At 43.3% G+C, this 13354-nt stretch overlaps 1 protein-coding gene across 2 annotated transcripts in view; it reads right to left on the reverse strand.

The window, feature by feature from the left end:
- The window catches only part of KIF5C (kinesin family member 5C), a 168339-nt gene that overhangs the window by 83723 nt on the left and 71262 nt on the right, over window positions 1-13354 (reverse strand). For both annotated transcript variants that reach the window (XR_012333124.1, XM_033860351.2), the window contains exons 4-8: window positions 12848-12952; window positions 7572-7620; window positions 7249-7304; window positions 6262-6349; window positions 1337-1461 (exon numbers count right to left, since the gene is read on the reverse strand). Coding sequence is in view for 1 of the 2 variants with exons in the window: in XM_033860351.2 (XP_033716242.1) it covers window positions 1337-1461; window positions 6262-6349; window positions 7249-7304; window positions 7572-7620; window positions 12848-12952 (423 nt within the window). In the remaining variant the exon portion in view is untranslated. The remainder of the gene's footprint in view (window positions 1-1336; window positions 1462-6261; window positions 6350-7248; window positions 7305-7571; window positions 7621-12847; window positions 12953-13354) is intronic.

A 13354-nucleotide genomic window follows, 5' to 3' on the forward strand; every position in this document is an offset into this window, starting at 1 on the left:
TCATAAATATCATAAGTAATAACCACTGACACTGTGCAGGCCTCCACTCTCAACTGCCTGCATTAAGCACTTTTCAGCTGCACTTAGGCCTCAAGTACTCATCTCTGTGCTCTGAAGGGAAAGGGGGCAAGCTTGGGAAGAGGGAAGGGGTCACTGGGAGCTTTGTCTGGACCCATACAACAGGTGCGGCAGCAAAGCAGATGCTAGTTGCTAATGGCCGGTCTAGAAGTGAGCAATGCTGCTCTCTACTCCCGTTCTGGTGGGCATCTGTTTAAAGTTACAAGCCTGGACCAGTTCGATTTTCAACTGCCAACTAGGAGGATACGTGTGATCTGCTCAAGGCTGAACAAACGCGGACAGGAGGACAATCCAAGTAGCCATTACTCACACGGATGTTACTGGCCATAACTTGGCGTCCAGCAGCTCAGTGGTGGGAGCAGTAAGTGGGGATCAATGACACAGTCTGGGAGACTGACTGAGCTTCAGGGCCGGCCCTGATGGGGACAGTTAGCACGACATCAGAGATGAGGGAGGCCACATGGTATTGTGCAGAGAGACTTGCTCTGTGACGCTGTCCGAGGTGGGCAGTGCCCCCAGCCGGGGTGTGGCAGCAGGAGCCTCTGGTGGTACTATGGAAGTGGGGCTGGGAGGGCAGAGGGGAGTTTCTGGGAAGCCTATTCGGTCTGCAGTATGGCCTCAGCCAGTGCCTGGGAGAGCACGGAAAGGGTACAGATGCCAAAAGAAAATCCTCACAAAATCAGAGAAGGGTCAGGGCTTGTGGCTAAAACACTGGCTCCAGACCCCGTAGACTGAAGGGAGTGAGGCTGCCCACACAGAACACGGTCAGTTCATGCCTCCTGCAGAGAGAAGCCGGGAAGGCAGGGAGAGCCCCACTTTCCAGATCTTCTATCAGCAAACAAACCTGCAGAGGCAGGCCTGCCACATTCCAGCGTCAAAGCCCCTTCCTGGCCTATTTGAATCTGTTAAAACACAGAGATCTTTCCTGTTCTCAGAAGTTCACGTCCCTCCAGCATTTGTGCCGCTGCCTTTGCCAGGCTAAGTTCACACCAACACTCGCCTCATGTCATCATCAGGGTCTATTAGGCATAAATCAGGTTGGCATTCAAAACACCTCCTGTGACATGAATAGGGGACTTCAGGACCAGAAAAGAAAGAGCAGAGAAATGAAGGTTAAATTTAATAACATCTTAGCACAACATCAGAAACTTTAAAAGCTCTTTAAAACCAGGGAATAGAAAGACATACAAATCATCCCATTGCACACTGAAGCCAATAACGGGGAAACTGTGGATAATACAAATAAAGAACCAATTACCTTTTCGCTCCCAGCCAAATCAACTAGATAAAGCTTCCCACTGAGTTTTTTTTCAGTCTCTACATTCTCTTGTTTAATATTAATCAGGAAGATACTGTGACTTCTAGAGCTGTGTTCATTCATGTCTGAAAAGGAAAACAGTTTACTGCTCTACAAAGAACATATAAATTTAGGTAGCAAGCATCTCAATAAAAAACACAACCAATCATGCCTAATAGCTCCGTTTTTTGTAAGTCCACTCAATTTAAACAATTACCTGAGACCGTTTCTCCTGCAAAACAACGCCCACTCTAGAAATGAAAGATTCAAAATATTTTCATGTGGCAAAGAAATTAATCTAAAAATCGTGGTCAGTGGTTTAAGAAAACAGAGTCTTGAGCTCTGCCTGAAGCCGCCATCCTCCAACACCCCAATCCAGCCTACCTCTCTCCTTGAAGAGCTCAAGTCTTCCTCCCCTGCCTCATTTTAAGTCCCTCAGCCTTTATCATTCTGATGTATTCCATCTTCTTCATGTGTGTAAGCCTTGCCTTATCAGTGATATCATAAGCTTTCTTAAGGAAGAATTATGACTTTCTTAAGGAAGGATCAAGACATACATTTCTTCTATAACCCATGCTAGGCATATAGAAGGTCTCAAAGATGAAATATGCTTCATTAGGACCAAGTACCAAAAATAAAAATCTTCTTGAACGCTGGTCTTTGCTCACCAGGCAGGCAGAGACCCCAGTGACTGTTTTACTCAACCCCACTAGCAATTATTTCTCAAAACTATCTAACCAGATTATGTGGGAAAAAACCCTAAAAGATTCCACAAAAATGTTAGAACTAGTGAATTTGGCAAAGTTGCAGGATACAAATGCAATACATAAAAATCAGTTGCATTGGGCTTCCCTGGTGGCACAGTGGTTGAGAGTCCGCCTGCCGACGCAGGGGACACGGGTTTGTGCCCTGGTCCGGGAAGATCCCACATGCTGTGGAGCGGCTGGGCCCGTGAGCCATGGCCGCTGAGCCTGCGCATCCGGAGCCTGTGCTCCGCAACGAGAGAGGCCACAACAGTAAGAGGCCCATGTACCGCAAAAAAAAAAAAAAAAAAATCAGTTCCATTATATATAATAATGAACAATCCAAAAAGGAAATTAAGAAAACAATTCCATTTAAAATTAGAACAAAAAGAATAAGATACTTAGGAATAAACTTAACCAAGGAAGTGAGAGGCATACACTGAAAACTATAAAATATTGCTAAAAGAAATTAAAGAATGCACAAATAAATGGAAAGATAATCCTTGTTCTTGGAAAGACTTAATATTATTAAGATGTCCATACTACCAACAGATTCAATGCCATCTCTATCAAAATCACAATGTTTTTTGCAGAAATAGAAAAGTCCATCTTAAAATTCAGATGAATCTCAAAGGTCCCTGAATAGCCAAAACAATCCTTAAAAAGAGTAGAGTTTAAGGTCTCACACTTGCTGATTTCAAAACTTACTACAAAGCTATGGTAATCAAAACAGTGTGGTATTGTCATAAAGGTAGACATATAGACCAATGAAATAGACAGCCTAGAAATAAACCCTCCCATAATATGGTCAAATAATTTTCAACACGAGTGTCAAGAGTGACCATTCAATGGGGAAAGCACAGTCTCTTCACCAAATTGAAAACTGGATATCCACATGCAAAAATGAAGTTGGACTCTTCCTTTAAGTCATATACAAAAGTTAACTCAAAAAGGACCAAAGACCTAAATGTAAAAACTAAAACTATAATACCTTAGAAGAAAACATAGGGGAAAAGGTTCATGACATGAGATTTGGCAATGATTTCTTGGATATGACACCAAAAAAACACAAGCAACAACAGCAACAAAAAAGATAAATTTAACTTCATCAAAATTAAAAACTTTTGGGCTTCCCTGGTGGCACGGTGGTTGAGAGTCCGCCTGCCAATGCAGGGGACACGGGTTCGTGCTCTGGTCCAGGAGGATCCCACATGCCGCGGAGCGGCTGGGCCCGTGAGCCATGGCCGCTGAGCCTGTGCGTCCGGAGCCTGTGCTCCACAAGGGGAGAGGCCACAACAGTGAGAGGCCTGCGTACCGCAAAAAAAATAAATTAATTAAAAAAAAAAAAACTTTTGTGCGTGAAAGGACACTATCAACAGTGAAAAGGTAACCCACAGAATAGAAAATATTTGTACATCATATATCAGATAAGGGATTGAGATCCAGAATATATAAAGAACTCCTACAAATAAACAACAGTAAAAAGTCAAACAACCCAATTTAAAAAAAATGGGCCAAGGATTTGAATAGCACTTCTACAAAGAAGATGCACAAACGGCCAATAAGCATATGAAAAAATGCTAAACATCACTAATCCTTAGGGAAATGCAAATCAAAATCTCAATGAGATAGCACTTCACATCCATGAGGATGATGATTAAAAAGAAAAAAAAAAACCCAGAAAATAAGAAGTGTTGGCAAGGATATGGAGATATTAAAACTCTTGCACACTGTTGGTGGGAATATAAAATGGTGCACCTGCTATGGAAAACAGTATGGCTGTTCCTTAAAAAATTAAAAGGAGGGGCTTCCCTGGTGGCGCAGTGGTTGAGAGTCCGCCTGCCGATGCAGGGGACACGGGTTCGTGCCCCGGTCCGGAAAGATCCCACATGCCACGGAGCGGCTGGGCCCGTGAGCCATGGCCGCTGAGCCTGCGCGTCCGGAGCCTGTGCTCCACAACGGGAGAGGCCACAACAGTGAGAGGCCCGCGTACCGCAAAAAAAAAAAAAAAAAAAAAAAATTAAAAGGAGAATTACCGTATGATCCAGCAATTCTACTTCTGGGTATTTACCCAAAAGAACTGAAAGCAGGAACTTGAACAGATATTTATAAATACTTCCATGTTCATAGCAACATCATTCACAATAGCCAAAAGGTAGAAGCAACACAATGTCTATCTGTGGATGAATGGAAAACAAAATGTGGTCTATGCATACAATGGAATGCTATTCAGCCTTAAAAAGGAAGGAAATTCTGACACATGCTACATGGATGAATCTTGAGGACATTATGCTGAGTGAAACATGCACGTCACAAAAGGACTTATTTCATTCCACTTATATGAAGTACCTAGAGTTGTCAAATTCACTAAGACAGGAAGTAGGGTGGTGGTTACCAGGAGTTGGGAGGAGGGAGTATGGAGGGTTATTATTCAATGGATATGGAGTTTCACTTTGGGATAATTAAAAATTCTGGGAAAAAAATTCTGGAAATAGGAAGTGGTGATGGTTGTATATATTGTGAATGTACTTAATGCCACTAAATTGTACACTTAAAAGTGGTTAAAATGGTAAATTTTATGTTATGCATAATGTAACAAAATTAAAAAAACAACAACTTACCAGAATGATAAGAAAAATAGTAATGTTCTGGACCAACAGTTCTGAACCAGGGGGCCAAGAAGGACTCTCAGGTATGTCATGAATAATTCATAACTAACAATAACTTAAGAAACAGTGAAAAACTTCTTTACAAATGAGAGATGCTATTAGTATAAGAATATCAGTCTTACATTCTTTCCTATATGCGTATAAGCAGAAGAGAAAGAAGTAGAGCTTAACCTACACTGTATACAGGTCTAGGCTCACCTATGAAACTTGCCATGTATAGGAATATCATCTGATACATTTGTGGGGGTAGGGAAACAGTTGAGAATTACAGTTCTGGATCAAAGGATCATAGCACCAGTCAACCAAGCACAGCTTGAATCTCTTCTACACAATGCGGGTAACCCACTACCTCTCCAGGTAGGCTTTACTTGGGGCAGCATTAAGGACTAGAGTTCTTCTTGTGATAGGTTAAAATCTGCCTCCATGTAGCTTCAACAATTCTGGGTGGTCTACTCATTCAGATCAAACAAAGAAAGCTGACTCTCTTTCTTAATGTCAGCACCTTGAAGATACTATGAAGAATATGTTAAGAAACACTGCATTGCCCATATGCCCTCCCCAGATATTTTTCTCTCTTCAAAGCTAGAAATCCTTCAGGGACTTCCCTGGTGGTCCAGTGGCTAAGACTCCGTGCTCCCATTGCAGGGGGCCTGGGTTCGATCCCTGGTCAGGGAACTAGATCCTGCGTGCCGCAACTGAGAGCCTGCATGCCGCAACTAAAAGATCTCACCTGCCACAACTAAGACCCGGCACAGCCAAATAAATAAATATTAAAAAAAAAAAGTTAGAAATCCTTCATTCTTTCAAGTACTCTTCACATGAACTCACTCTCATCTGTGCACATCTCATCTGAATAAGACAGACAGCCCCCATCTTTTCATGGAAACTCTGCTGCTCTAACCACAACCTGACCTGCTTCCCTGAGACAGGCCGAGGAAGGCATCGCAAGGTAAACCAGCTGACCTGACTATGTTTGTTACCAACAAGGCATCACAAAGTTTACAGTCAAGCTCCCGTTCCTCCATGTCTTTCTTTTCCTTGTTTACAAAGTGCAGAAATCTAACATGGTTTCTTTCCATGCGTATGACTGGCCTATAGAATCTGTTGGTTTGGATTTTTTTAAACAATAACATAGTTAAAATAAATGAACTTAGAAGCTTACTTTCTTCCCCCTTTAGTTGGTTGGTTGGTTGTTTACCCCAGTTTTCAGGCTTAGGCTGTTACCAGGGCCCAGTCAGTGAGTGTCACCCGACATTTCCAACAGGCCCCTGGACAGCAGGAGGCGCTGTTTCCCAGGACCTGCCCAGGCCTGCTGGTATTGCTTACAACCCTGTGTTCTGAGTGCCTGTCACTGCTTTACAACCGCCTTCCCCTGCATTATTCCACTTGGACCTCATTACCCCCACCCAACCTGGTTGGTAGGCAGACATTTGTGTCCTAAGTTAGAGGGGAGGGAACACCACCCCAGGCTTACTCGTTACAGCCACGTGGCGGTTTGCTTTGCCTTCATCTATCACGTCCATGACCTCCTCGGGGCTTGACACAAACCGCTCGGTGCACCCCTGCAAGACAGCCAGATCAGGTTGGTCATGGAAAAACTGAAAAGCAACATGACTTTGAAACAGCTAAACATTTTCCCACTTCTCTTCTAGAGCTGCCAATCCAGAGAAAGGCTGCACTGTCGACCCAACAACTTTTCCTCCTCGCCTAGGGCTTGCAAGTGTACATTAAAAAGAAGTCTGGGGCTTCCCTGGTGGCGCAGTGTTTGAGAGTCTGCCTGCCGATGCAGGGGACACGCGTTCGTGCCCCGGTCCGGGAGGATCCCACATGCCGCGGAGCGGCTGGGCCCGTGAGCCATGGCCGCTGAGCCTGCGCGTCCGGAGCCTGTGCTCCGCAACGGGAGAGGCCACAACAGTGAGAGGCCCACGTACCGCAAAAAAAAAAAAAAAAAAAAAAGTCCGAGCAAACGCTAGGAAACCCAGAAGTAAACCACAAAATAAATGCCAGACTTTAGGTACATATCCATAATCATCAGCAGTGGAGACAGAAAATAAAGAAGGAAACCAATGACGGAAAAAGAAATGGATGAAATCTTGCTTTGCCTTTCAATCTAGCCACCAACTTTAATTAGATACTGAAGTTGTAGACATAGTGCCATGACAGGTTTCTCCTAAGTGCAAAGTATGAACAACCGTACTCAATACCAAAGCCTCTTTAAAGGTGAATAATGTTCAGTTCTCCAGTTCTTACCTCATGTGATTTGACATCTGTGATAAACTTACATAGAAACAACTGAAGAAATTAAAAGTCAGTTTTTTTGACCAGATGAATATTAAATATAAGGAACATGATTAAATATCTATATGCAGTTTATAAGGTAATATTCTGGGCATCTTATGTAATAATTATGACAGTGACTGGAGGGAAATCAATTGCATCATCAATCAAGTTTTCCTCATACCTTTACGTACGGGACTCTGTTTTTATCTTCATGAACAGCCAAGTTTGTCTTGGATACTACAGAGATGATAATGATGACATGCAAAGAAGAAAACAAAAGTTAAAGACCCTGTATTGGAGAAAAAATAGAAATTGTTACAGAAGATAGGTAAATCTAATCACTTTGCAATGACTCAAGTTAAAGCTTTGGCTGAGAATAAGCAGATAGCCTGAAGGCAACAGAACATCTCTATAAATTCCTTAAGCAGAAGTGCTGTACATCATGCCAACCTTTCTGGACTTCAGTTACAGAACAAATAAAAGACAAGAATTCGGGTTACTCACCATCGAGTAAGTCCCTGATTTTGTCCAGGTAGATTTCAAAATAGGAAACCTGATTAAAAACAAATTGATTTTGAAACAGAAATGCCACCCTGTATTTCAAAAACATCATTATTAGAACTCGTAAAAGCTTTTTGTTATGCCACGAAGAGTGAGAAGAGCTCTACAAAGTGAAGATTCAGAGTCTAGAGGGCGGAGCCCCAGCCCACTCCCCTGGCCTCCTATTTCCTGCTTGTCAGCTTGCTCTACAAGTCCCTGCTCAATGGGCCACTCTCCATCCCCACATCAGAGTTGCCTTCACTTCCAGTCAGGTGTTATTTACATCCTGTGCTAGACAGCCTTATAGGAGGACTCTACCTTTTCACCTTAGATGAGCACCAAGCAAACTTCTAGGTATGACAACAGCTAGAACAGAACATGTCTTTTGCAAGTAACTGTCAAAGATCAGTAGACCTCACCTCAGGCATGACATTAACAGCCGCTTCAGACCAGGGAGGGAGCATGTTCCAAACATTCACATGAAGAAGGTGGGGAGGGGGATAAGGGCAGTTTGCTTGGAACTACAGAACAGTAACAGGGAGAGAGCTGGTGATAGTGGACAGCTTTGGGGAGTCCAGGAAGGATCTGAACAAAATGCAATTTAATGAAACACAACTAGACTGTGAGAGGGAAAGGACGCCTTCCAATTAGTTATTCTCAAACTTCAGTCCCAGCACTGCCTATATCAGCATCTCCCATAGCGTCTGTTTAAATTGCCCTGAACCCTCCTGCAATCCTCCTGAATCAGAATCTCCAATAAGATTTAGGAATCGGCTTCTAAACTCCCCAGGTGATTCTTATCTTATCTCAGGCTGATATCTGAGAACAACTTTAACTGGATACGTGACCTTGGAGATGTAATGCACAAGTAACCAAGACCCTAGACCTCAATGTTCCCATCTGTCAAATGAAGCCATTCGACGTGATGATATCAAAATTCCCTCTAGGATTCTGTACTGTCTACACTTGCCTTCTGCAGACCAGATCAACTGTCCTCTCCTTCAAGTTCATGGATTTTTTTTTTTTTTTGAAATCTAAACAGAGGATTGAGCCAAAAAGGTGTTTTAAAAGTTGAAAAGTAGTTGTAAAGTTGGGATGTAACTCTACCTGTGAAATCTCACCCCTACATCCCAGCTCTGGACCAGTCCTGCCTCGAGGCAGGGGAAAGTGAACACTCCCTAACCAGCACTAGTCCCAACCCAGCTCAGCCCTGGTTCATTATCTTTTGTCCGTGTCTCAGCCTGGAACCTCCTGATGCCTCGTTTCTCTGAGACCTGGGGTCCTGGCTTCAAACCCTGGAATCTGTAGCTGAGCATCCTCTCCCTAACAACCTCTGACCGCTTGAATGTCTGTCAAACAGCCCTGTCACTGACCCTCTCTGTCATAGATACAACTACCTGACCTTTGAAAGACCTACTGCTCTGGAAACCTCTCCCTGTGGCTGGAATCAGGGTCTGCTTGGCCTCTAACCTTAGACATTTCTAACCCAACCCTTCTGCACCCCACTCAACCCTGGTTCCAACCCATTCTGTGTATTTCAGAATTGTCTGGTCTTCATTAAGACTTTTCTGTTATCTTTGAGATCTTAAGCTTGTGCCCTTATTTCCATAGGTTACAGAGAAAATTAATGACATCCAAAGACTGGTTGTGAACTAGATATTAGGAAATCTGGCAATTAGAATCTTGTTCATTTAATATAAGTAGAAAGAGAATCCTGATTTATTAGTTTCTTTTTACCATAGCAGATAGTGGCTGCTTTGGGGTGGGGGGTTGAATTTTTTTATTTTTGTCACCTCAAGTACTTTGTAAAACCAGATGGAAGAAAAATAAATAATCATTGTTTGGCACTAGGAGAAAGCATGTTCAGAAATAATGTTTAAAACCTCTGTGAGACCGGTCAGAATGGCCATCATCAAACAATCTACAAACAATAAATGCTGGAGAGGGTGTGGAGAAAAGGGAACCCTCTTGCACTGTTGGTGGGAATGTAAATTGATACAGCCACTATGGAGAACAGTATGGAGGTTCCTTAAAAATCTAAAAATAGAGCCACCATATAACCCAGCAATCCCACTCTCGGGGCATATACCCTGAGAATACCATCGTTCAAAGAGTCATGTACCACAGTGTTCATTGAAGCATTATTTACAATAGCCAGGACATGGAAGCAACCTAAGTGTCCATCGACAGATGAATGGATAAAGAAGATGTGGCACATATATACAATGGAATATTACTCAGTCATAAAAAGGAATGAAATTGAGTTATTTGTATTGAGGTGGATGGACCTAGAGATTGTCATACAGAGAGAAGTAAGTCAGAAAGAGAAAAACAAATACTGTGTGCTAACACATATATATGGAACCTTAAAAAAAAAATGGTTCTGAAGAACCTAAGGGCAGGACAGGAATAAAGACGCAGACATAGAGAATGGACCTGAGAACACGGTGGGGCGGTGGGAGGCGGGGCGGCACAGGGGGAAGGGCAGGGGAAAGGGTAAGCTGGGACGAAGTGAGAGAGTGGCATGGACATATATACACTACCAAATGTAAAACAGATAGCTAGTGGGAAGCAGCCGCATAGCACAGGGAGATCAGCTCGGTGCTTTGAGACCACCTAGAGGGGTGGGATAGGGATGGTGGGAGGGAGGTTCAAGAAGGAGGGGATGTGGGGATATATGTATATGTATAGCTGATTCACTTTGTTATACAGCAGAAACTAACACAACATTGTAAAGCAATTAAACTCCAATAAAGATGTAAAAATAAATAAATCAATAAAACCTCTGTGGGACTCACTTTAAGGAACAGATTTTCAATATTGCCTTAATCAAGCCTCTTTTTCTTGATTAAGCCTGTCACTACTCAGTTCAAAATAAGAAGCAGTCAATAACGAACCTGCTCATTTACAATTATTATTTGTGAAATAAGACAGCCTAACTACAAATGCAGGACAGGAAGCTGGACTGTAAAATTCAGCCCTAGACGTGAGTGTTCTTCCTCCTCTCCTTCCCCTTCATGCTGGGGCTATTTTTATCTTAATAAGATTCTAATATGAGACCTTATTTTGAGGGCAATAATTGGTTTAACATCTTACTCCAGGATTATCCCATAAGAGCCCTATAGTGGTTTCAGGTATTTAAATGCAAACAGCCTTAAAGATGCACTAAGCTCCCAAATCTTGATCCCATCAAAGCAACAAGTGTCCGTACCCTCAGATATAAAAAACTCTAGCAAGGAGGAGAAGCTGGCTTCAGCCAACAAAAGGAGCTGTAAAGAAAAAGATCTGCCGGATGTACTTTATAATTGGGCAAACAGTTTCTGACTTGTTTAAATATAATTTGGGGAAGGTACACAGCAGAAATAAGTAGAGGTGGAAATTTAATATAATGGAATAGGTACTGCATGTGGGGTTGGTCAGATCAAGAATTTAAATCTCAACTCTGGGGCTTCCCTGGTGGCGCAGTGGTTAAGAATCCGCCTGCCAATGCAGGGGATACGGGTTCAAGCCCTGGTCCGGGAAGATCCCACATGCCACAGAGCAACTCAGCCCACGTGCCACAACTACTGAGCCTGCGCTCTAGAGCCCGCGAGGCACAACTACCGAAGCCCGTGCGCTTAGAGCCCGTGCTCTGCAACAAGAGAAGCCACTGCAGTGAGAAGCCCGCGCACCCCAACGAAGAGCAGCCCCCGCTCACCACAACTAGAGAGAGCCCGCGCGTAGCAACGAAGACCCAACGCAGCCAAAAATAAATAAATTAAATGAATTAATTAAATCAATAAATCTCAACTCTGCCGAGGACTTGATATGTCACTCTGGCCATCTGGCTCTATATCCATGAACTTCAGTTTCTCACCTCTAAAATGATGGGCCTAGGCACCTGGGTCCCAGCCTTCAAGGATGAGCAGCCTCTTGGTTGATCTGCTCACCTCCAAGTCTGCCAACTGCCCCTTTCTCCTCCACCTCCTTGTCAACCCCGTCCCCAGTCACTGTGGCGGGGACCCTACCAGCCACGTGCATCCTGGACACAGCTGATCGGAGCTGGGGGCAGGGGGTACCTACTGGAGGCTGGGCCAATGGGCCCCTCCCCAGGGGAATGATGAATTGGAAATAAGGGAATGTAGAGCAGGAGCTGCCATGCACCCTCTTTCCCATACACAGAAAAGAGAAAGATGGTCTGGAACAAGGGAAAGAAATTAAGCAAGAGGGTGGGGATTAAAGAAATTAAGAAACGTGGGGACTGTGATGGAGATGGAGTTACTTTTGGGGGTAATGAAAATGTTCTGGAAGTAGTGATCATGGTTGCACAATTTTGAAGATATCCTAAAAACCATCAAACTGTACACTTTAAAAAGGTTAAATTTATGGTATATCGCAATTTTTTTTAAGTTAAAAAAAAAAAAGGAAAAGCAGAGCCTGGATTTCTTATTTCTCCACAACTCCCCGCCCCCATGCCTGCTGTCAGATTCTGTATCTTATAACAACTTCCTCTATTTGCTTAAACAAGTAGCTTTCAGTCACTTGCAAACAAAGGCGTTCCAATGAATATACCCCTTCTACCAAATGTTATGAATTCACAGCTATAGTTGAGAGTAGAAATCTCTCTTTCAATTCAAATTTAAGCCAGAACATAGGTTTGAAAAACAAAAACAAGGAGGAAAAGAATTCCCTTTCCTAACATTTCTCAGAAAGTGCTCCTCAAGACACTAGTCTGTCATCCTCCAAGGAGGGTAAAGTATGTCCACAGTCAAATAAGATAGGAAATATAATACAGTACATGTCCACTTTGCAGAACTGCATTACACGTTAGCATATTTAAGCTTGGGGTAAGTTTAACATTGTTCAGCAAAGCATTTTCCCAGCTAATTTGACCACATACGCCTTTTCCATTGCAGCCCACTGAGTAATAATACGAGGGATTGTATTCCATGGAACACACTTTGGGAAATGCTGTCCTCACCCAATCATGGACACAGGCCAGTCAGATCTACAGAAATCCACAGGGTAAAGGGTAGAATTCAGACAACTACCAAGATGATTCCATCCTAAAAAGGGCTTTGACTTTATCTCAGTATTTCCTCAGTATTAGCCCGAGTCATTAACTAATAAATATGGTTCTGCTGATCACAGGAATGTCATTTAAATTAGATAAAATCTTCTATGTATACATAAAAGAGAAAAGCAAAGAAACACGATCTGGGACTCAGTTTCTTCTCTTGGCACCCAATAATAGCACTTACCTTGATGTGGAACTCCAGGTTCTCGTCCATGGAATAGATGTGGTCAAAGATGTCGTGTGCAATCCTCGGGATGATGCCCATGAGTTGAGGGTCGTGTAGCTTCCCCTAGTGAGTGAAAAAGACAAACACAGGGAGCTAAAGAGTGCTGGGCGACATGTGAGAGGGAGAGAAGGGACCGAACCTGGGCTTCTTAAACAGGACTCCGTGGAACAGGGAGCACCACGCAGGACTGCCTGCTCCCTAGGAGATCTACCCGACCTGCCAACAGACCGACAGTTAGCGGGGTAACTCAACCAGGCAGGGGAGAGCATGTCCTGCTGGCCTTGAAGGCCCCCAATATCCCCTCGTGCTGTCACTGCAGGCAGCAGATCAGTGTGTATGTGGGTGAGCGTGTGGGTAGGAAGGAGGGAAAGGGAGAAAGAATAAGGTTACATGTGTGACTGTAACATACTAAACGTGGGCTTTGTTTTGGAAATTTTACAGACTGACCAGAACCTACAAATCCAA

This window comes from Tursiops truncatus, chromosome 7 (genome assembly GCF_011762595.2).
Source record: "Tursiops truncatus isolate mTurTru1 chromosome 7, mTurTru1.mat.Y, whole genome shotgun sequence".
In the NCBI taxonomy this organism is placed as follows: domain Eukaryota; kingdom Metazoa; phylum Chordata; class Mammalia; order Artiodactyla; family Delphinidae; genus Tursiops; species Tursiops truncatus.